At 35.9% G+C, this 25097-nt stretch overlaps 1 protein-coding gene across 1 annotated transcript in view; it reads left to right on the forward strand.

The window, feature by feature from the left end:
* The first annotated feature begins 4163 nt into the window (after positions 1-4163).
* Positions 4164-25097, forward strand: part of RAD21 (RAD21 cohesin complex component) — a 30414-nt gene continuing 9480 nt past the window's right edge. The window contains exons 1-11 of the mRNA XM_031439524.2: positions 4164-4311; positions 10884-11061; positions 15613-15742; positions 16944-17043; positions 18318-18424; positions 19065-19271; positions 19746-19871; positions 20215-20337; positions 22103-22326; positions 23512-23671; positions 24114-24262. Coding sequence (XP_031295384.1) covers positions 10918-11061; positions 15613-15742; positions 16944-17043; positions 18318-18424; positions 19065-19271; positions 19746-19871; positions 20215-20337; positions 22103-22326; positions 23512-23671; positions 24114-24262 — 1470 coding nt within the window. The 5' untranslated portion in view covers positions 4164-4311; positions 10884-10917. The remainder of the gene's footprint in view (positions 4312-10883; positions 11062-15612; positions 15743-16943; positions 17044-18317; positions 18425-19064; positions 19272-19745; positions 19872-20214; positions 20338-22102; positions 22327-23511; positions 23672-24113; positions 24263-25097) is intronic.

A 25097-nucleotide genomic window follows, 5' to 3' on the forward strand; every position in this document is an offset into this window, starting at 1 on the left:
TGAGTGATATCATATGGTATTTTTCTTTCTCTTTCTGGCTTACTTCACTTAGAATGACAATCTCTAGGTCCATCCATGTGGCTGCAAATGGCATTATTTTATTCTTTTTTATGGCAGAGTAGTATTCCGTTGTATAAATATATCACAACTTCTTTATCCAGTCATCTGTCATGGTTGCTTCCATGTCTTGGCTGTTGTATATAGTTAGAGCATAAAGAATTGATATTTCAATACTGATGTTTTGTCCTTAATTCTTCTGCTTCTTAAATATGTGTCTGATTATAACATTTTTAACTATGACTTGTCCTTAAACTGAGTTGTCTTTTTAATCAAAATATTACCATCTCGTTTAGGGATTAAAAAAAGATTCTGTTGACATTAAAAGAAAAGATAGAATTTACAATATTTTTAGTCATTTTCTGTCCATTTTTCTGTTAAGCCCAAATTCTTAAAGAAGCTATTCACTCTTTCTGAACTTTTCTTTAATAAACTTTAGAAATCTCATGCAACAAATATTTTATACTTTGATTTTTCTTTATTTAAACAGTGTTTTAATTCTGGTGCAACATACTTAATACTTGTCCGTTATTAATACTGAAATACTCCTGAAAATCTATCCATTTGCCTTATTCCTCTCTAACCTAAGCCCTCCTACTTATGATATTTTTATAAAGAATTCTATAGAGAATTATGTTTTAAAGGTTTGGTAATTCAGAGGAACCAGTCTATAAAATTGCATGCAAATTTTAAATAACTCTGTTACTATGTGTTGATAATCTCTTTCTGTAATAGTTCTTATCTCACAAAAAGTCTCAGTTGTGTAAGTGTGTGTGTTGTGTGTGTGTGTGAAATAAGACATAGAAAGAACACAGCTGTCTTATAAACATGCTCAAATTAGTGGCAGCATCCAGTTCTTCAGACAGTGATTATCCCAAATCATAAAAGTCATCAACTGAGTGAGCAGAAAAGAAAAGCAGATTATTTAAATTGAAGGAAGATTAGGTCTGTAATTTACATCTGTCTTGCCATGCTTTTAGTCAAATAAATTCACAGTTACTAAAATTGCAAATTTTACATTGTGAAACTGTACATTCATTGAATAAGTATTTCCAGGTAAAGGAAATACTGAGTGTAGCTAATTTCTATAGAAAGAAAAGTTAACTAACTGAATGTTTAATATAAGGAAATGAGTGAATATGTTGGTAAGATGGGACTTCAAGCCAGAACAGAATATATACCTTGTTCAAAAGATTCAGATCCAGCAGATTTAGGAAATTAGGGTTGCATGTGAAGTAACTAGATAAAAATTCACGAAAGGGAAGATGGGCACCAGTGGAAAGCTACTGGGTAAGAATAAATGGTTCAAGAGAAAAGAAGTGATAGACACTTGAGAGTTCAGTACGAGAGAGAGAGAGAGATAGTAAGAGAGAATTCTTTCAAATAAGGATTACAAAATGGTCATACAGCAAAGTACAGTTAAGAGGGGCATTTAGAGTATTTACTGATGTTCTTAAAAGTGGAATATTTGATAAATATTTGCCATACCTTGCTGGCTATTTAATTACTCAGAAGGTGGAAGGAGCAAGGGTAATAGTCACCATTTATGAGTAATTACCCAGTTTCAGCCACTACGCCAAGTACTTTGTATATATGATCTTATTTAATTTTCAGCAGTCATGAAAATTATGTCCCCATTTTTATAGATAAATCAAAGCCCAGAGAAGCTCGGTATGTTGTATATGGTAAAACAGCTGGGACGTAGAAGAGATGGATTTGAACCCAAAGCCCATGTTCATAACTCTCCTTCAAAGACAGGAGGAAAAGATCTTAGATAAAAAAGTAATCCTATTAATTTAAATATTAGAATCATATTTGATACTAGAAATTAGGAACAAAACTTGTTTTTATTTAAACTAAGAGAAAATATGAGTGATTCCACTGACAAGGCTAAGAGAGGCAAGAAGTGGCAATGCATATTCATCTGACCATATTTTGAAATGGAGAGATTTAAACTGAAATTTAATATTAACAACAAAGAAGGATTCACCATGCAATGTAGCATTATCCATGTGATCCTTAACCTGACATAAGACTTTCCCCAGATGGTTTAGTTTTAGGTCATTTTGTAGCTGGTATACTCAACTTATTTTGAAGTGTTGAAACAAATTGTTCACTGGCAGAAATGGAATTTTTCTGTGGTAGAGAGTTTGTTAATGAAAGACTTTGTGCGTTTTTGGTTGGTTGGTTGGTAGAGGTTTTTTAGGTTTTTTTTTTTTTTTTTTTTTGAGATGAAACAATTGCCAGAGTTGAGTTTATGTAAAACCACACCAGCAGGAAGGATTTAAATGTTTTGAATGTTTAATCTCTATTGGTTGAGGGGAATCACATTGAAAATAATAGTGTTTGCTTCCCTACTCTTGGGATTTCAACAACTATCCTTGATGCCAGCCTCTCTTAAAGTACCCATTAAAAAACAAAGAAAAAAAAAACACATCTAAAAAAAATTTTTTTAAACAGGATATTCCCTCCATGAAAGTTTAAATTCCAGCTGCCATGGCCACTTGGCTAATGGACTCCAGCCTGTGAGCTGAATGCTGCCTCAAGCCAGAATCAGGTGGCCCAGAGAGCACAAAAATGCCCACTTCCTTATCCATCTGTTGCTACAACATAGGAAGGTTAAAAGTGTGTTGTGTTATATATTGTTAAAACCCTGAAAGGGTCCAGGACTTAAAGGTAACTGTTGCTGACAGGAATGTATGTGCTTAAATGTTTGTTTTTCCTGCGTATTTCTTTACCCTAAGATGTGTCTACACTCAAAAACTATGATAGACAAGTAATTATTCCTCCACTTTTAAGAAATTCCATAACTGCAGTTAAAAAACTAGCATGCACACTCTCTCACACACGGATACATACATACATACATACATACAACAAAACTAGCACAAGATTGGGCTGGATTAAAAAGTGCTAGGTATCCACATCAAAAGATGATAATCTCACTAACCTCTCCTCTGGCAAGGAGCATTTTGTCCACTTCTGGATGCCATTCTTTAGAGAAAAAAATTATAGAGGAGGATAATGGTGATAATGACAATGAAAATAGTAACAAAAATAACTTAGATTACTTGCAACGAGACGAGCAGCATTCCAAATGCTTGCACCCTATTAATTCATGGATCCTTGCAAGGATCCTCAGGTGAAAAACCAGCAGCAGAGAGGCTGTTACTTACTCATGGTCATACAGGCAGAAATTGGCAGGGCCATTTTGTAAAGCCCTGAAGTTTGGGGTGGGATGGGCACATTTTTTTTTAAACAGTGCTAGTGTTATCCTAAATAATACAGTCGATCAGGGAAGACTCTCTTGAGGAAGCGGCTTTTGAACTGAAATGTGAAAAATTAAGAATTTATTAGACAAAAGGGGAGGGGATGGAAACGCAAAGCTGTTCCAAGCACAGGGAACAGTGAGTGCAAAAATCTGAGGCAGGAGTGCCCTTGGTGCGTTCAATGATTTATAAGGCGGAATGACTGGAGTACAGCGAGGAGGCTGGAGCAGGAGGCAGGAGCTAGATCATTGTACCATCTGGATCATTTTGGGTAATAGCAAGTAGGCCTATACTATCTCTTTATATCGTCACTATATCCAGACCCTAGCTATCGTGTTACGTGGTTCAGAGAAGACCATGTATAAATACAGGTTGACTGAATGAATGAAGCCCTACATTTTATAGAGCTTATATAAGGGCTTTATGTTACCTTCGTTGCTACAGAATCATTAAAATGAATTTTTGTGTCAAGGGCACAAAAAACTGCACAAAGACAGCTTTTTCCTTTAAAACAAGCGCAAGAATAAAGCTAAACCCAATTAGCACGTCTCTGGTAAGCACTGCGCGTGCGCCACTGGCCAGTTCCGCAACGCTCGAAGACCCTCGAGCAAGAGAATCACCTTTGCGCTTGCTCAGTTCGGGGCTGCTCAACTAGAGGGCGGGTTCTGGAGAAAAGGAAATGGTCATTGCGTTTGCGTAGGTCCTTCGGCGTCTTAAACTGGCTGCGCAGGCGCACAAGTACCAGTTTGACCGTAAACATCCTGCCGATTTGAACCGAGGATTTGGGCGGCAGGAAGAGCCGCGGCGTAACGGCAGCCATCTTGTTTGTTTGAGTGAATCGGAAAGGAGGCGGCGGCTGTGGCGGCGGCGGGAGCTGCTCCGAAGCTACACCTCACAAGGGCTCCCCCCCTTTCCCCGCCCCCTCCCCCGACCCTTTTCCCCTCCCCAGGCCACCCAGCCCGCCCAACTCCCGGAGGAGAGCAAGGTAAGACTGTCGGCCGACCCCTTCTTCTCCAGCTCCCTCCCCCCACCCCTTCCCCGCCGTCTTGCCGTCGGGGAGCGGGACTCCGGAGGGTGTGGGGGGGGGCGGCAGGGGGAGGGAGAAGACGGCGCTCTCGCGCCCCGGGACGGTGCTGTGCTGCCAGCCTCCGAGCTCCTGGACGGCAGCGCCTCCCGCCAAGGCCCCTTGCCCCGGGCCCGCCCTCGGCCGGGACCCGCGCAGCCTGGGCCCGCATCATCGCCTGTTGGGTAACAAATGGTTCTGGTCTAGTCCAAGGCCCCAAAAGCCGTTACTCCGCCGGCCGTTCGGGGACACGCGTCTCCCCGAGGAGGCAGAGGAAACCCTGGGCCGCGGAGGGCGAGGAGGAGTTTGAACTAGCCCGCTCTGGGGACTGGGCCGCCTACTGCTCGGGTGAAAATGGCTGTCTGGGAAGACGCGGGATTCCGGGCGGGAGGTGGCGGCCAGCTCGCCGCCCGCGGTGCCAGCTCCTGGGCCCTCAACTGTCCGCCGAGTGGGGGTCAAGAACATGCGGGCCGTGCTCTCGCGGCCACGGTGGAGCCGGCGGGTGGCTGCGGGCCCCTCGCCAGGGACTGCTGCTGCTCCCCCTTCCCTTTTTTGGGGGGGGGGTGGAATTTTTACGTTGGGGGGTATCAAATATTGGACAGACCAACGGAAAACGCGACCCAGGGAAGTGGCCTCTGATTCTTAGGAAATTAGCGTAATTGGTTTTCCTCCGCGACTTTCCTAACGAGTAAGGGTATTGAGTGTCGTGGAGACGTTTGGGGGAGGTGTGTGTTTCTGACAAATTCCTGGTGTCTTTTCCCTCTCTGAGAAAGGCTTTGAGAATGATCTACTGTAATAATGTGAGGGTGACACTGTCTAGTTGTGATGCCAGACTAAACGGCCTTCTTCAAATTTGAAAGAAGGAAACGCTGGAGGGTTTGGCCACCTTAATGATTTGTTTGGCTGTCTGCAGAGTTCAGAAACGCGCTTGTATTTTTAAGGGTTTCTGGTAAAGACTAGTGTTTATGGGCTTTTTGCAAGCGAAAGTTAGTATCTTCTCTCCTTATACTGTTTAGAATAATCATTGAATTACGGAAGAAAACTGCTATTTTTAAAACATGAATGTAAATGCCAGTGAGCTGTGTGATTGTGCAGAATTTAGAAGACAGGTTGGAGAAGCTTTCCTAAGTTGTAGAGTCATTATGTATTTAATGTTAGAGGCAGCTAACCAATTACTTTTTAAAAGTTTTGGTGAGGGCATATGCCATATCCACTGATTAAATTGCTTGATTGTTTGTGAGGCGACAGCACTGCAAAAACCAATGGACATGGTGCTTTTTCTACACAGGGCAGAATTACATTGACAGAGGATAACCTTTGCCTTTTTTATGTTTGTGAAAGCAATACATTGGTACACTCTAGAATTAACTTTTCTAAAGGATGAGAATGAGTTCCTGTTTATTGGAACGCAAAAATTCAGAGAAATTTTCTCTCTTGGGTACAGAAGGGGAATTTCTAATTATTGGAAATAAACATTTTGCGTTTTCTGTTTAAATGTTGTGATGTCAGTTGTTAGGCTTGATCATACTAACTGGTACACGTGCTCTGCTGAGAGATTTTTTTCCAAAGTAACTTTGCATTTACAGTGGCATTGTGTTGGATATGTGTTCTGTTTAATTCTTACAATTGTTTGGCAGACATCCCCATTTTATAGATGAGAAGGTTAAGACTTTGATGTTAAATCACTTTTAACTATTACAGAACCACTAAGGAGGGAGTTGAATTTAAACCTTGGATTGTCTGATTGTAAATCTCTTGTTCAAAAAACTTTAGTACCAAGGGGGAGAGGAGCTCTAATATGCAGTTGGAAGTGCCTTTTGTCCCTGAGACACTCTCCCAACACTCCCTAAAGAGATAGTTCCAGTCTTACCTGAGTTAGATGTTGATGTTTTCCAACTTAGTAATCACCGAATTTCCACCTCCCAGGTTTTTATAGTTAGGGAAAATGAACTACACAGATTAAGCAGCTTAACTTGCTGGTTAATGGCAAAACACTCCCAATATAGTTGTTTTTACTTTGGACAAGTGATGTTTATATATGCTTCAAGTTTAAAAAAAAAAGTCCAACAGTACAAAAGGGTAGGCCTCACTTCTCACCAGACCCACTTTCCAAAGGTGACCAGTGTCATCAGTTTTATTTGTTTTTCACAGATATTTTATGCTCTTACAAGTGCATGTTAATATACTTGTATAGAGGAAGAGTTCTCTGGATTTTTTTTTAAAAATACTTACGTATATCATTGTTTAAGAGAGCATGGAATTCTATTGTATGATTGTATTGATTTGCTGAAGGTCACTTATTAGGGGCTAGGCAGGTAATTTCTAAAGTGTTGCTTTTAAAAGTCAGCTGGCAAGACAGCATAGTGTTGTAGTTAGACATGTGGGCTCTGAAGTTCAGGTTCCACTTGCGTTAAATACTAATGACCTTTGCCACGTTCCTTATCCTCTCCTTTTCTGTTTCTTGGTCTGTAAAATGGGCCAGTATTTATAAGATTATAGTGAAGAGGACACAAAATGCTTAGAGCTTAGTACTGTTTTTTTTTTAATCATTGTTATTACTTGTACATCCTCAGGTATACCTTTGGTTTGTTACTGGAAGTGCAGTTTCTGGCTGGAAAGTAGGAGTGTTCAAAATTTTCAGATGATCTTGTCAAATTGCCCTCCAGAGAGGTCATACTAATTTATACAGCCATTATCCTGCCCTGCTTTCTAACAGAAGAGTGAAATACTGTAATGATTTAACATCAGTGTAGAAACATGAGCTGTAGTTTGACTTTGTTTTTTTTTTTTTAAGAAATTGCTTTTAAAAATTGCCATTTTTGCATTCTTGAATATGTTCTAAAATGTCAGCTTCCCATTCCACATCAGAATTAAATTACTTTGAAGGATCAATTTTTAAAAATTGCTGCTTTAGAAAAAATTGAGAAATCATGAAATTGCTAAGTTATGCTTTAGGACCAAATGCAGGCTTTCTGCTAAGATATTCTGTAAAGGATTAGCAAAATTCAGAATCTTTAAAACTCAAAGAGATTAATCATATTTTTTTTAAGATTGGTTAAATATTTGGTATTACTAAGGAAAAATGGTTTAAGAGGCAACAGTGATTACATTTTATTCTCATTTAGATATAAGCCAGTAGTTGATCCACCGCTGTGTATCAGGCTTCCTTTACTTATTAGGGTGATTTCCTCTAGCTGATTGTTTCCCAGATTAATTTTAGCACCACTCTGCTTTAGTTACTCTTCATCCCATGCCAGAAAGCATCTATTAAGGAATCTCTGCCTCAGCATAGCTGGGATATTTTAGGCATAGTACTCTGACTAGCAGCTGAAGTGCTGGCCATGAGCTACCGACACCTGTTGAGAAGTGCCAGTAGTGTCAATTTCTAAATTTCCAGAATTTTTTACATATATCAATTGTGAGATCACTTGGTGTATTTCATTTTCTTATTCATTAAACACATATTTAGTAGTTGACATGCAGCCAGGGACTATTCTAGGAGCTAAATATTAAAGAATTTTTACTTATCTGGAAAATGACTATCTTCCGAAGTGAAACTTGGGGCTTGTTGTGTGTGACAGTGACTATATTTCTAAGAGCACATTGCCATATTGGATTTATGCAAAATCCCATAGATTGTATTTATAATGCTGTAGAGGCAGCTTAATTTTTGTGCTAACAAACTTTAAGGCTTGAAGTAGAAGTGCTACAACATAGGAGGCTCTCTTTGATTATGGGAACCATGTTTTTATCTGTAAAATACTATGAAGTGGGATATAAGGTATGCTTGAGGTGTTATTCTTTAATGCTTCTACCTTAGAGTGTTTGATCTGAATTCTTCCTAGTTTAAAATTCCTTAGCTCTTTTCTTAACATGTGAGAGAAGTTGTTCACAACATTAGGCAGTTGATGAAGCCTGTTTTTTGAGAAAATTTTCCTAGTGTGAATTAATGATCCCCTGGAAGCATCTGGTTCAGAGAATGAAAATTTCAGGACTCTTTTCCATTAAGTGATGGAAAATGGAGATGAGGCAAAACCTAACTGAATTACTTTTGCACCACCACCCTCCCAAACATTTTTGATAGGCATGAGATGTCTTGCCTGGGATGTGTTTAACTAATATATACGTATATTCTGTACCTTGTTGGAAAAAATAGGCAGTTTTTAATTGAAAGTACAATAAGTGACGTTCTTGTTTTAAAATTTATAGTCCCTTTGTAAAAACATGAAAATTCAAGTAAACTTGCTCTGTACTTTTTTAAGCTAATTCCAAAGAAATTTTACATTCCCACTAGCCATGAGAAGCTTCTTTATATCTTCACCAGCATTGGTGTTGCCATTATTTTTTATTTTAGCTCTTGTAATAGGTGTGCAGCGATATCTCATTGGGTCTTAATTTACATTTTCCTAATGACTAGTGATGCTGAGCATCTTTCTTGTTCTTTCTTTGCCATTGGTATATTCTCATCTGTGAAATTTCTCTTCGTTTCTTTTGCCCATTTTCTAGTTGGGTTTTTTTTTTTTTTTTAACTCTTTAGTTTTCAGAGTTCTTTATATATTTTAGGTCTGGGTCGTTTTCAGATATGTGGTTTGCAAATACCTTTCACCATTTTCTATCTTTGCATCCTCAGTGGGCTCTTTCATAGAGCAAAAGTTCTTAATTTGATGAAGGCCAATTTACAGGTTCTTTTCCTTTATGGGGCATGTTTTTGGTGTAACATCTGAAAATTCTTACCAAGTTCTAGATACCAAAGGCGTTCCTCTGTGGTTTTTTTCTTAAAATTTTATAGTTTTACATTTAAACTTGTAATTTATTTTGAATTAATTTTCACATAATGTGTGAGGTTTGGGTTGAATTTCATTTTTTGGTCTGTACATCATGTTCAGTTACTCAAGCACCATTTGTCAAAAAGAATAAAAGACTGCCTTCCTTTGAATTTGCTTTAGCAAATTTTTAAAAAAATAAGTTGGACTTAATTGTGTGACTATTTCTGGGTTCTGTACTCCATTCCATTGATCTATGTGTCTTTCTCTTTACCACACAATGTTGACTACTGTATAAAAAAAAAAAGTTTTAGAAAAATCTTATCGGTAGCTATTTGAAAAGCCTCGAGTTTTGACAGGAGCAGTGTTACGCCAGTTTAACTAAACTGTATATCATGCTATATCCAGTCACCTCAGAACATTTTGTTCCCGCAAAATGAAAACTTGCATTTACCAAAAGTCTGTATACACAAATATTTATAGCAGCTTTATTTGAAATAGTCAAAAACTGGAATCAACCAAATGTCCTTCAGTATGTGAATGGCTAAGCAAGTTGTGATATAGCCATTCCATGGGATGCCACTCAGTGATAAAAAGGAACATACTGTTAACACATGCAGTTCTTTGATGGACTTTTGGCATGTCGTTGAATCTAAGAAGCTATTTGGAAAAGTCACATACCGTACCATTTCATTTATGTAATATTCTCAAAATGATAAAATTTGAGTGAAGAACAGAGTGGTAGTTACCAGGACTTAGGAACGATGGGAAGCAAGGGACAGGTGTGACACAAGTTTAGAATAAAAAAGTACTTTTCATGCATTATGAGTGTGCTTGTGTTTGTTTGTTTCTGCAGAGGCATGACTTACCTTGTTCTAGTTAAGGACATTTTAGAAAAATAAATTCATTTGGTAAAATAAGGGTTTTTTTTAGAAAAATCTATGGGAGAGGGAAAATGCACGATATAAGGGAAATGTCTTTTTACACAGTTCATGTCCTCTCCTGGTTGCTTCCTTATTTCCTTAGGTATTTTTTCTTAGGTATTGTTACACATTAGCTTACTGAAAGAAAATAAAAGGTGAATAACATTTTTATTTCTTCTAAGACTATTTCAGTCATAAGATAAATTGTATACTGTATCATTGTCCTAAATTTAATATTTAAAGTGTAAGTAGTCAAGTACTTTTCTAAACTGCTTTCCTGTAAAATGGGGCTAACCTACTTATTAATTGTTGCTTGGTGGAACATGAAATGCTTACTGTCATGAGGTAGCAGTTATTGTATACATTAAGCTGAGAATCTGAATTTTTAATGGGGTCCTAAAAATAGAAATTTCTTCATGGAATTAACACTTGATGGAAACTTCAAAAAAATGTTTTCTGATGACAATTTTTACTTAAAGGGAAAAAACAAACTAGCACTTTTATTTTAATATGTCAGTGGGACATGAAAGTGATCTGACTCTTGTCCCCTTTCCTTTCAGCTCTTAGTATTTTGGGGTCTTTTTCTTACCCTCTCAAAATTAAAGCAATAGGGTTTTTTTTTAATGCATACTATACTTCACTCAAGCCTTTTAATATTTCTCATATTTAAAAGAATAGGAACTATAACTCCATTTTTTAATGTAAAAAAATTAAAAGATTGGAAACTTTTATTCTCAGATTTTTTGTATGTCTTGATAAATAATTCACTTCTTGTGTGGTATTTATATTAACTTTTCTTCCCCTTTAGGTTTCATAGTCCTGTTTCATAGTCAACCAGAACAATGTTCTACGCACATTTTGTCCTCAGTAAAAGAGGGCCTCTGGCCAAAATTTGGCTAGCAGCCCATTGGGATAAGAAGCTAACCAAAGCCCATGTGTTCGAGTGTAATTTAGAGAGCAGTGTGGAGAGTATCATCTCACCTAAGGTATGTTTGATGTTGATATTTTTATTCACTTTGTTGATTGTTCATTGGTGTGTGAAATAGAATTCTATAAAAATGGCTTCCTAGGTTGGCATCTATGTATATTGGGGGCAAGGAAAATCCATGTATTAGCCAGTTTCAATTTGATACCCTCTTCTTTTTAAAATATCTGTTAAGTACACAGATATTTTCATTTGCCTGTTTTAATGGCAGATAAGCATGGATGGACAGTACCCATATATTTTATATTTGGCTTTCTAGATGTTTTTATATTAAATATGTGTCTACATGTTCTTGATTTAAGAATGTACAAAATGCTCAAAATAAGGATTCATTAATTAGAAAATGTTGCAGGGGCCAGCTCTAACTACCTTGTCCGCCTAGCAAGTAGTATCTATAACACTTGCCCCACCTCAGCTTCACAGGCCTACTTCCTGTTTCTTGAAGATACCAAGAACTTTTTTTCCCATCATGGAACTTTTGTACTTGGCTATGCACTTCTCCTAAACATTCATTACAGTGTCCCCCTAGAATGGAAGCCTTGAGAATGTCCTTAGTTTATTGGCCTTGTTACTGCTCTGTTCCTAGAGGAGATTTTATCGATACCTTCTAAAGCAATGGTTTTGACCTTTGGATTTCACAAGTGGTATGACTTAAATTAATATGTGTTGGGTTTTTTTGTTGTTGCTGAGAAAGGATCATTAAAGTACACAAACGCAATTTTTGTTTACAGGTCCTTTCCTGGACTTTATATTTATACGTACACATACACACATACATGCTCCAGTTTTCCTGTTGTGAAGGGGTTCCAGATCACACCTGTCTGGACCAGCATTGGGAGTTGCTCTTCTTAGAATTGGCAGTCTGGACAATGCTGGCATAATGTGTTAAATAGAGTAGTTCTTTATTGCTGAAAGAGTGAGGGGAATCTCAGGAACAAAGCTGGGATATAGCAGAGACTTGTTCAGAAAAGTTACTTAGGAAAGTAATTATTTTAGGTGATATGAAAGTTTGTGTTTGGAATTAGAGTAAATTATAAAATTTCTGTATGTGAAACTTTGGTTTTAGAGTTACAGCATAGAATTTATTGATGTTAAAGATGTTTCTATTATGTTATTTCTAAGACTATACTAATTTGAAAACTTTACTTAAATGAGAATAAGTGATGTGTTGTTCTACCATCCAGAGAAACGTTTAGTGTTTTGGTGTGTCTTCTAGACTTTTATATTTGCATGTGTTTTATGCATAATTTGTCTCCTTTTTTACAACTGCATTCAGGAAAAGCTCTGTTCGTAATTCTGCTGTCATTTTTAATGGTTGCATTGTACAGTGTCATAGTCTGTTATCCACAGAATGTAAGTTTTTAAAAAAAACTGGAAACACACTTGACTGAAATTGAAGTGAGGTCATTTGTGTATATACAAATGTGTATAATTATGGAGGGTGGATGTTGCAGACACTCCTGGAAGTGTTAATATACGGCATGTGTGCTGCATTACCTTTATAATATTCGAAAAGTTCTGAATTCCAAAACACATTTGGCCCCTAGGACTTCAGATAAAGGATTATGGAGGACCTGTAATTTATTGTTTTGATTGTGCATGATTTATTTTACTTGCCTCTTTTGGGGGTGGGGGGGAATAATCCATATTTTTTCTCCAAATTTTTTGAATTTTTATCCCCCTAGACCTGTATAATGCAACCACTAAAAATTATAATGCTGAGAACAGAGGTTTTCCTGAAAGTAGGCTCATTCCAAAATAGTATGGTGCAGTTTTCATGTACATAGACACAAAAAGGAAAAATCGTGTACATGCACGTGTAAAAGCCTTGAAGGCATACTGAAACATTATTAAGGATTTCACCAGGTGGTAGGATTACAGGTTGTTTCCATTTCCTCTTTTTAAAAAAACAACCATTTAGTAAACATAAAAGCTTGGGAAATCTTTTGTTCACATCTGTCAGTCTTTCCTTAATATTAGCAGGTAATATACTTATTTTTAAGATTTCTGATATTCATTAACAATTTGCTCTGTGGGGAAATTGTACCTGTTTGCGCTGCTGGTCGAATTGTTTGAGAAGATGATATTTTCTTTATATAGATAAGTAAGTTTACTGAGTTAAATGGAGACTGGAGAAATTGAACTCTTTTTCTTGACTTTGGTATGTGTGGCTAATCTTTAACATCCATAAGCAAATATTGAGGATGATTTGGCTTTAAAGGATAGCAAAGTTTTTCATAGTGTGCTCAGAGTACTTATACCCCATTAGGGAGGGACACTACAACTTATTTAAAAACCATTTCTAAGTGTGTTTATTTGTTGATTGATTTTTTTTATTGTGATAGACTATAAAGATAAAAGATCTCCACAGGGTGAACTGACTTAAAATTTTCTGATGTTTGCTCTTAGTGTGCAGTTCTTGCTACAGGGCAATGTTAGGTTAGTCATTTAGAACAAATGTTAGACACACGGCTCAGTCGCAACCGCACGCCTTACTTAAACCCGCACCCATGCCTCTCCCTGTCCCTCTCCTTCCCTGTCTCTGGTTGGAACAGCCCCTCCAAACCCCTGCAGAGCTTTCCCCAGATGTGTATAGCCTGTGTTCTTTTTCATACCTACACTTAAGATTGCGTTTTTCCCCTTTTTTTCTCAGGTGAAGGTGCAGTCATTAATTTTAAATTTCCTATGACTACATCATAAAAGGAGATTCTCTTCTTCCATTAGGAAGTGTTTTAATTGGGTGTTACTTTTTATATCAGGGATTTATCATCTGATAAGTCCTAGATTTGATCACAAATTTATTATAATTTTAGATGCCTGAGAATTTATAACACTAAACTTCATGATTTTAAGTTATGTGATGTGGCTATAAATGTAGAACCTGAAAAAAAATATTATTGTATTGTTATTGTGTATTACTGTAAATCCAAATCTTAGACTGCTGTAGAGAGTACACATAAAACTTAAAAATACAATGTTTTATTTAATAAGTAACATATTAGTCATAATTTAAGCTGTAAACAGATATTTACCAACTTTCTTCGCTTCCTGAGAATTTGATGTGTGTGATCTGGAAAACAATCTGGTAAAGTTGAGTTCATGTTTTCTTGTTCTCTCAGAAAAAAATTATTATGGCCAGAGAAATATTGAATCATTCTGTTTAAATTGGGTATTGACTTCTCTCATTCTTTTCCCAACTACTGTGTCTCATCTCACACTGGGTCCCACTTAAGCATTAATCAAGATCTCCTTTGATAAAATAGGCTGAAGAGTATATTTTCATGTGAAAAAAGATGGGTACCATTGTCCTTCATCAGTTAGTGTGCTTTCCAGTCAGGTAATAAAAATTTGATCAGCCATAAAAAAGAATAAAATAATGCCATTTGCAGCAACATGGATGGACCTAGAGATCATCATTCTAAGTGAAGTAAGCCAGAAAGAGAAAAATACCATATGGTATCACTCATATGTGGACTCTTCAAAAAAAGAGAAAAAAGGACACTAATGGACTCATCTACAGAATAGAAACAGACTCCAAGACATAGTAAACAATCTTATGGTTTCTGGTGGGGTGGGAAGGGATAAATTTGGGAGTTTGAGATTTGTAGGTGTTAGCCACTATATATAAAAATAGATTTTAAAAAACAAATTTCTTATTTATAGCACAGAGAACTATATTCAATGTCTTGTAATAACCTTTAGTGAAAAAAATAGAAAACGAATATATGTATATGCATGACTGGGACTTGTGCTGTACTAAGAAATTGACACATTGTAACCAACTATGCTTTAAAAAAAGGTGAAAAGTGACTTAAACAATAATGTAATTAGCAATCCTGTTTAACTAGAAATTTAGAAATAGGAAGATCTACAGTTTGTTCAGCAGTTCAAAGATGTCATACAAGGACTTACCTGGACTCACCTTTCTTAGTTTGTTGGCTTCTTGTCCTCATGCTTATGTCCTTATAGTTAAAGGGCAACTACTCCAAGCCCTACCTACTTCAGGAAGGGGAGAAGGAAGAGAGGACTGTTTGTTTTTTTTGTTGAGAAAATCTTTCTTAGAAATTCTCTGACCTACTTTACACTCACTTCTCATTGGCTGAACTGGGTTACATTCAAAAACAAGCACTAGCAGAGAATGAGACAATCATCCTTCAAGCGGGGGGGACATTTTATTTACTTCCCAAATAAAATCGGAGTTCAGTTATCTACCAAGGAGCAATGAAATGACTAGATTGGCAACAAAAAGTGCCACATAATTCTTGCCATGCTAATGACAACAATCCATGATCACCGTAATACCTGCTTCATCGCTACCTTCATGTCTGTTAATTCATGAATTTGTGCTAGTCTATTCTTTGGGTATACTTAGAAATTTATAGGTAAAGGCTGTGAGAAATGAAATATACTTGATTATGAGGTAGCTTCAAATAAATGGTTAAAAGTTATGGAGAGATACAAACTGCCTATAAATTGCACAGCATACAAGCTTTAAAGTATGATTGCCTCTAAAACCAGAAAATTAACTTTATAAATTAATGTTAATTCACAGGTGAAGATGGCACTCCGAACATCAGGACATCTCTTGCTGGGAGTAGTACGAATCTATCACAGAAAAGCCAAGTATCTCCTGGCAGATTGTAATGAAGCCTTCATTAAGATAAAGATGGCTTTTCGGCCAGGTATTGTTGACCTTTTTTAACCTGTGGAGTTTCCTACGTTTGATGTGAAAAACTGCTTAACCAATACTCTAAGTGAGCCTGGTTTGTTTTGTTTTAATTGCAATACGAAGAACCTTTCAAAAACAGGGCAAAGCTTGGAGAGGTTCAAGGAAGAAAACCCGTTTTATTTTTGTTCTACATAAGGAATTATGACAGTCACCCCTGTTTGTCCTTTACAGCTGCCTTTTTCTTTTAACCTTTTTCAGCAGTCATCAGAGGTTAAAAGTTTTGAAAACTAATTGTTACGTGTTTTTTGAAAAATGGAGCTCAGAAAAGGAAATCTTAGAATTTTAAATTTTTTCTGAATAATTTTAATGTGTTCTTAAAATCAAATTCAATTTTAGCTTAAATTGTTAAGACTTTTAAAATGTTCTCTGTAGTTTTTGGTGGTGGTTTTGTTTTAGGTGATGTTTGATTGTGAAACCATACTGTAGCAACTGAACTTCCATCTGCATAGATAATTACTATTGTATAATATTTTCAAGTGTTGATGAAATTTTATTCTGATTAAAATAACCTAAATGTGTAGGAGGGCCACCTTATACAGTAATTTCTACTTGTGTTATATTCTTCAACTTCAGTTTATTTAATATATGCACAGTGAAATCTTTGAGATCTAAGGTTTTATTAAAGTGAAACGTTTAGGCAGAGGCTGTGATACTTGAATGATTTCCAGTATGTGGCTACTAACTGTATTTTGCTTAAATAACATGTTTTGTTTCTTTTTATCTTTATAATAAAAATTCATTGCTTTAAGACCTCTTGAAAAATATGGGGGAAAATGTAAAGAAAATTAATATCATTAAACCCTACTTTTCCTAAAATAACCAACTCCTCATTATTTGGGATACTCCTTTGCATTCCTTCCTTTCCCTCATAAATTTCATGCTTATTTAGAGAACTTACTAATATTTATTTGTTGATATGTCCCTTTAAAGACTTTTCAGCTTAATTAACAGTGCTTTGACTTTTTTCTTTAATGCAAGTAGTATGGCTTATGATTATAGAAAAACGAAAGTACTTGTGCTTCAGTGGTACTTTGCATATATTATCAACCTTTCTAGAATATAATCTTAGGAAATTATACTGACTTTTTACCATCCTTGATCCCTTGATAATCTTTGGTTTAACCAGGTCTTCAAGCTTACCATTTCTTTTCCAGGTGTTGTTGACCTACCTGAGGAAAATCGAGAAGCTGCTTACAATGCTATTACTTTACCTGAAGAATTTCATGATTTTGATCAGCCACTGCCTGACTTAGAGTATGTCTGTTTCTTTCTCTCCTCTCTTTTTTAATTGTTGACATAGTATACAATAAAACATTATTAGCTTACAAATACATAGTTTTCTTGGGATGTTTTGACATCCCAAAAAAGAGTTGACATGTAGCTAAAATGCATTTGCTTCATTTAGGATAACATACAAATATGAAACATAAACCCGAAGTGTTCGTCCTATAAGAAAATCATGTAGAAGTATCGGCTTTAATACAGCTAAGAGAATTCTGATTAGCTTAGGCCAAAGCTGATTTTTTTTTTCCACTAAATACATGCTACGTTCTACATGATCCCAGGTTGGTCGAGTTATTAGATGCAGAACTGCAGATAGGAAGGGCTGACTGTCAAGTTACATCTGAATTTTTGACTTCAAGGGGTTAGGGGTTGGTGCCCCTAATTCCCATGTTGCTTAAGGTTTCAGCTTTATTTCCCCAATTCACCTCTCACCTTCAGCAAGTATCTTATTTCATCTGTAAATACCTCAGTATGTATCTCTTCAGAGGTAAGGAATTTTTTCAACATATCTATAATAATATCACACTTTTTAAAAAATTAAAACAATTCCTTAATTATGATATACAGTCAGCAGTCAAATGACCCCAATTGACACATGACCCCAATTTTCCCCCTCGTTTGTTAGGGTCTACACAAGGTTTACAGACTGCACTTGGTTGATATGTCTCATAAGTCTCTCTTAACCTGTAACACTGCTACATTCCTCTTGCATGTTTTTCTGTGCCATTTATTTGCTGAACAAACCTAGTAGTTTGTTTTGAAGCATTTATATACTGAGTTTAATCAATGATATTCCACATTGGTATTAAACATTACGTGTTTTTCTAATTAATGTTTGTAAACAGTATGAGAAGTTATTTGTTAGAGGAAGAAAAAACGTCCCAGGAAAGCCAGTTAACTTCATTGTTCACACAACCTGTAAGTTGTAGGGCCCCAAAGCAAACCCATGCATATCTAGTTAATGCATCTCTTAAGTTTTTCCTCTGTATACCATGTTGCCTTATGTAGTGATTTCAGCATATTGTATTTTGCTTGCCAGTCATTAATGGTTTTAAAATATAAATGCAAATTAAATTAACTTCCAAGTCATTCAGATTTCTTGGGTTGTGTTAGTATATTACTATTTAGGGTCCATAGGTTGTGTATGTAGTTTTTTTTCTTACAAAGAGAAATAAGATTTTTTTTCCTTATGAATACATTACAGTGAGACTTGAGACTGAAATGTATTTGAAATTCTTTTAAAGTGACATCGATGTGGCCCAGCAGTTCAGCCTGAACCAGAGTAGAGTGGAAGAGATAACCATGAGAGAAGAAGTTGGAAACATCAGTATCCTACAAGAAAATGATTTTGGTAATAGAGAAACAAATCATTAGCCACTAGCTATAATCTTAAAATTACATTGTGACACTAACAAGTTAAAAAAGAAAGCATCTCATGCATTTTCATCAAAAAAGAATATGTTTTCCTACCAGTATATTAAGCATTATTTCCATTTATGCACCAAACTTAGAGTTCATTCTTTGCCTACACCTCCCCATACATGGGGAGAACCTATATATTAACTTGTGTTAAAAGTCCCAAAGTTGAGGTAATGCTTGCTTTTCAGCTAATCATTTTGGAATCAGTTGGCATCATGTACCTACTATGTAGCAAGCCAGATTCTTTTCTTGATGAAAATAACTGTAATAAGAAAGTTTTAAGTCTGAATGTTAATGTGACCTAACATACATACATGCTTAGATTTACTTGATATATTTAGGATAACCTAAATTGGGGTCTTAGAATTGAATTTGCTGATCATGCTCCAGAATCAGTTTATGAAATATAGATGGCTGAAGATTTGAAGTTTAAACTAGACATTTTAATATTTAACGGTAAATAAGACTTCAGTTAGCAAATGTGACATTATAATTAAATCATTAGCCATTTTCTTTTTTATCAATGATATTTCTAACTTTTTTCAATTAGTGACTAACTAGAATTTCTTTAGGTGACTTTGGAATGGATGATCGTGAAATAATGAGAGAAGGCAGTGCATTTGAGGATGATGACATGCTAGTAAGCACTAGTGCTTCTAACCTCCTATTGGAGCCTGAACAGAGCACCAGCAATCTGAATGAGAAAATTAACCATTTAGAGTATGAAGACCAGTATAAGGATGACAATTTTGGAGAAGGAAATGATGGTGGTATACTAGGTAAGTCAAAGGTGTTTATTCTGCGTAATTTCTTTTTAGTTGTGTTGTTTTAGAGCGGTTGCTAATTCTCATTTTGAGCAATTCTCTAGGTAATATATGTGTGAATTGCCACCATGTGGTTCAGTAAAAGTTTTCTGTAAATCTGTAACCTAAAAGTGTAATAACAGTATCTAATTTTGTTTAAAAGTACTTCTCTTGGAGTTTTAACTTTTACTAATTCTTAAAACTGCTCTACTTGTGTTGGATTAAGTAAATGTGTATTATAGACAGATTTGAATTACAAAATATAAATCAAGAATGAGTTTTTTCGTATGCTAAGTGTTTTATACTTTTGTACACTATCTTGAGAGCAGATGCATATTGAATACAGATTTAAATTTTTTAATTTAATCCACTTTAGCATTTTCTTCTAGTGATTGGCTATTGTTCTTTCAGCATTTCTTTTTTAAGTTGTAACTAAATTCTGTGTTTCAGATGACAAACTTATTAGTAATAATGATGGTGGTATCTTTGACGATCCCCCTGCCCTATCTGAGGCAGGGGTGATGTTGCCAGAACAGCCTGCACATGATGATATGGATGAGGATGATAATGTATCAAGTAAGCATTTCATGTTCAATGATCTGGGCATGATTCTGTTGCTTCCAGAAAGATACTTAATGTAGAAGACCAAAAACTAGAAGTTCCAGCTTCTAGTGAATTATAAATCTCCTTAAAAAATAGTGCTTATGATTGTCTTATATGTTTAATCCTGTGCCCCTCCCTCCTTTTTGGCCATTAGGGTCAACTGTGGAGGGACTTCCTCAAAACTAGAAAAGTGTTTTTTCTTTGGTATCAGTAGGTTTCTTTCAGTTACCCAGAGGAATTATTTTTCCCCATTTGTTGGACATATATTAAGTACCCACCAACCAAGCCTTTTGTGACCAAATTTCTGTTTTTGTAGTGGGTGGTCCTGATAGTCCTGATTCAGTGGATCCTGTTGAACCAATGCCAACTATGACTGATCAAACAACACTTGTTCCAAATGAGGAAGAAGCCTTTGCTTTGGAACCTATTGATATCACTGGTGAGAAATAAACTTTTTGACTCATAAAACTTAGAACATAAAGTTCTAATTCTGGCTGATGTCCACTAATCTCATTGTAAATAACTACCTTCTCCTTTGTCAGCCATCTATCATAGAATCTTTATTTAATTCAGTTATAATTCCTGTGTCTTATATCTTACAGAATATCTACAAGTTGCTATGAAGTAAAAGTATAAAACAAGCTTCCTGTTAATACGTATCTCAGTCTTTTGGGTTTCCCAGAATGCTGACAGGTCATACGTGTAACAGTTAGAAAACACTGCAAGGCATTTTTCAGTAAAGTACAAAATTGACTGATTATCTTCCAAGGTTCTAGATTCTGTATAGTTTGGGCTACAATCTGGGGAAATCTAAAAATAACTTTTAAACTGGAAATATCAAAGATTCTAAAATCAGTATTCTGTTTTTTAGTGCTCATTAAGAACCATATCAAAACATATTTAAATGGGGGTGCTGCTTCTGAGTAAGAGAGGCAGTGTTTAATTTGGATATGAAACTTCACAATTTCTAGATGTTTTATGAGTACAATGAGGTAGAAAACTTGAAGTCAGTTACAGTGGAATTCAAAATACTGTTACTACTTTTGAGTAAAACACAATTAACTTTTTGGGTTTCCTGCTTAGACATCTGATCACCAAAATTGTGGCTTGGGCTTCTGGTTTGAAAAGAGTACTTACTATGTAACTAATTCTATTGAGAAACTAAAAATATAAAAATGAGTAAGTCTATCCTCATGGAACCTAAATACTAGAAGAACACGGGTAATTAAGCAAAATATGTATCCATTAGTGACAAATATTACAGAGATCTGTAAACAAGAGGGAGATACACTGCAGTGTTTAAAGTAGAATAGTTAGGCTTAACCAACTATTGAACTTTTAATTTCAGGGAAGGGAACTCAGTAGCTGGAGGACAGGGGCTATCACTGTGTGACATCTTTTTGAATCCTGAATTTTGAACCGCATGAAGATTATATCTATAAAAACCTATGGATTATAATGTGTCTGACAGAATGAAATCTTGGGGAATTTAATATCTTGGGCTTTTCTGTATTTTAAGAAATTGAGATAATGCTACCTACTTTGTAAGTTTTAGTAAGGATTTAAATGTGTAAAAAAGTGTCTAAGATTAAATATGTAAAAAAAGTTCCATGTTCATCTGACTGGATTTGGCCTTGTTTCACATCATCAAGCTGCTTGTGCAACTGCAGCTTTTCCAATAAAACTCATAGTAATTGCAGCCATTTATGGAGTCCTCAGTCTATGCCAGGCTCTATACAAAGTATTTTAGAATCCCTGTATAAGTGGTTAGCCATATTTCAAATGAGTAAATGAAGAGGTGAGCAAAATAAAGTTAACTTTTCTAAACGGTCACTCACCGAGTAAGTGGCAGAACCTAGGACTTGAGCCCAACTCTGAATCAAGTGTGGTGTGTTCCGTGTTTATAGTATTAAGCTACATGAGCAAAAATGTATTGGCCCTGGCCATTATTTTGCTCCTTTTGTGCTAAAAATCTATACATATTTATTCATTCGGCAGATTTTTATTGAACACGTGGCTAGCATACATGCCAGCCTCTACATGGTACTTGGGAAACATCAGTTAAAACAGATTCTGCCCTCGTGAGGCTTAACTTTTTTTCTAGGTATTTAGTAAAGCAGGAATATAATGAGACCAAGTCTGGTAGTTGGATGTTTCATGCTAGCCTCTCAGAAAAATGACCTTATTTTCTTTTATCATACTAGTCAAAGAAACAAAAGCCAAGAGGAAGAGGAAGCTAATTGTTGACAGTGTCAAAGAGCTGGACAGCAAGACAATTAGAGCCCAACTTAGTGATTACTCGGATATTGTTACTACTTTGGATCTGGCACCACCCACCAAGAAATTGATGATGTGGAAAGAGACCGGGGGAGTGGAAAAACTCTTCTCTTTACCTGCTCAGCCTTTGTGGAATAACAGACTACTGAAGGTAATATAGTTTGCAGAATTTTTCATTTTAGAGAGATTATGACCATTTTTTAAAATATCCTTTAATAACTTTTGTTTGAATCATTTTGATCAGATATTTTTCAGCTATCTGGCATCTTCTTTTTGTTCTCCCGTAAACCTTAGTATACTGAACATAATCTGATCTGAAAGTTCATGGAAGTGACATCTGCATTTCTAAAAGATACAGAATGAATTTTCTAAAAAGCCACTGGTATTTTTAATAATAGTTCTCTCTCCTCAACATCCTATGATACATTTTGTTGCCTTAGTGTGTACTGTGGTTCAGGTCTGCAATCTTTAGATGTTGCTTTCTGGCTAAAACATGGGGTAGTTCTACTTTTCCCGCAAATAAAGCTAGAATTCTTTAGAGATTTTTTTCACTTAACAGGCCCTTTTCTGCTCACTTCAGGTTTCAGACTATTCCATAAAAGTTCTGAGGCATCTGAAAAGCTGTTAGGGTATTATTATCTCTAAAGTTAAAATATTCATAGAACCATATTGACTTTACTATAATTTAGTGTTTAAAGCAGTAAGACTTTGGTAAAACTGCTGTTTACTGGAAGTACAATCATATAATCATTTGGAAGAAGGTCCTTAATATATTTATATTTTTGGACTCAGTGGTCTCATCATTAGGAATTTTTCCAAAGGAAGTAATTCAGAGCCACTTACATGAAGATGTTCATTAATTGTTATTTACAGTTAATTTTTTAAAAAGAAACTTAGTCTTGAAGTGTGGCGCATACATATATATACACACCCAACACACACGTTTATCTCTACTCAGTGGAATATTATGCAATCATTAAAAATACCAAAAATAATAGTAATTATAATTACCATATAACATTAAGTTGAAAAGGCACTATATAAAGCTATTTGGTATGATTTCATTTAGATTAAGTTTTAAATTTATTTTCATTTGCACACTTAAAATTTATCCATTGTTTCATAACTTGGAGATAATACTAGAGTTCTAAGTACAGGATTTCAAATTATAAAATACAGTGAAGTGTGAATATAACATTGAGTAGAATTCATGGTAAATTACATATACACTGATTATAGCATATTTATTAAAACATACTTACGGAAAATAGTAATGTCAGTGATAGGTTTTAAGTTTATGTGATTTATAATTGATATTTTTAATTTTTTTTAATAGCTCTTTACACGCTGTCTTACACCACTGGTACCAGAAGATCTCAGAAAAAGGAGGAAAGGGGGAGAGGCTGATAATTTGGATGAATTCCTCAAAGAATTTGAAAATCCAGAGGTTCCTAGAGAGGACCAGCAGCAGCAGCAGCAGCAGCGTGATGTTATAGGTCTGTTCAATTGAAAAAGTTTCCTGATAAAGTTTAAGTGAACATTTGGTTTAAAATTTACCTATATATTGCCAAAACAAATCAGAAACAAAGAAGTATACTCAAATTTTTGGACAGGGAAATACATGCCTTACATTCTCTGATTGCTTTGTTAGATGTGAAGTTTTTTGTTTTCAGAAAGGGTTGACGTATAGGACTGGCTGAATGATAGTCTGCTAATGGATAGTCCTGGGTGGGACTTGTCCATGTAGGCCCCTTCCCACCTTTAAGTGTATTGTTAGGAATTGAGTAACCTTTTGGAGGTAAAATTTTACTCAGCCTTCCTTAGGGAAAGTAAGTCTCTGTTTTACTCTTTAGCATATTAGTATTAAACGTAAATGGTTTTAAAATATTGTTGAGGACTGTTAGGCCCTAAGCTTTCTCTTCATATGACCAAATGCAGATGAGCCCATTTTGGAAGAGCCAAGCCGCCTCCAGGAGTCAACAATGGAGACGAGCAGAACAAACCTGGACGAGTCAGCCATGCCCCCACCGCCACCTCAGGGAGTTAAGCGAAAAGCAGGACAAATTGACCCGGAGCCTGTGATCCCTGTAAGTAAGCACATCTCTCCATCATGATGTTTGGGGTGTTCAAACAGTATTTTAGATCTCCAGTAGTCACAGGTGTTACTTAAGGAGACCTTTTGAAGTATCTTGGTTTTGGCAGAAAGTAGTAAGGAATGTGTGCAGAGAGAGAATGGCAGCTGAGGATCTAAACACAATATGCTCTAAGTGGGAGGAATTTTTGGTTTTTCTGACTTCCTGGATAGAGTCGTGCTTCAAAGTGGCTTAGAGCGAGTATCCTTGGCTAATGTGGAATCCTTGACTCTGAACTTGGTTCCAGTTTTATTTCTCCAACATTTGCCTGTGGTGAATCTGACAGTTGCAGATAGAAGAAAAGCAGTATATGGAACCTATTAAATTCTACAGATACTAAATACATTGTGAATAAAAATGAAACAAACTTCCTGCTAAAAAAAAAAAAGAATTTTTATACTTGAAACTAGTAGAGTCTCATACATTCCAGGTGTCTCACCATTTATATTGCACATTTTCTCGTCCAGTTTATTAGCTTCAGGTGTACAACATAATGATTCGGTGATATATGTATATGTAGTGAAATGATTACCACAGTAAGTTAGCATCCATCACACATTTTCTTCTTATCATGAGAACTTTTAAGAGCTACTCTTAGCAACTTGCAGATATGTAGTATAATTTAATCTCCTTATCCATGGATGCAGATACAGAGGCCTGTCTGTAATACATCAGTTTACATAAGAGTCTTAAGCATCCATGAATTTTGGTATTTAGAGGGAATCCTGAAGCCAATTCCCTGCAGATACAGAGGGACAACTGTATCATTAATTATAATCAGCATACTGTA

This window comes from Camelus dromedarius, chromosome 20, assembly GCF_036321535.1.
Source record: "Camelus dromedarius isolate mCamDro1 chromosome 20, mCamDro1.pat, whole genome shotgun sequence".
Taxonomy (NCBI): Eukaryota; Metazoa; Chordata; class Mammalia; order Artiodactyla; family Camelidae; genus Camelus; species Camelus dromedarius.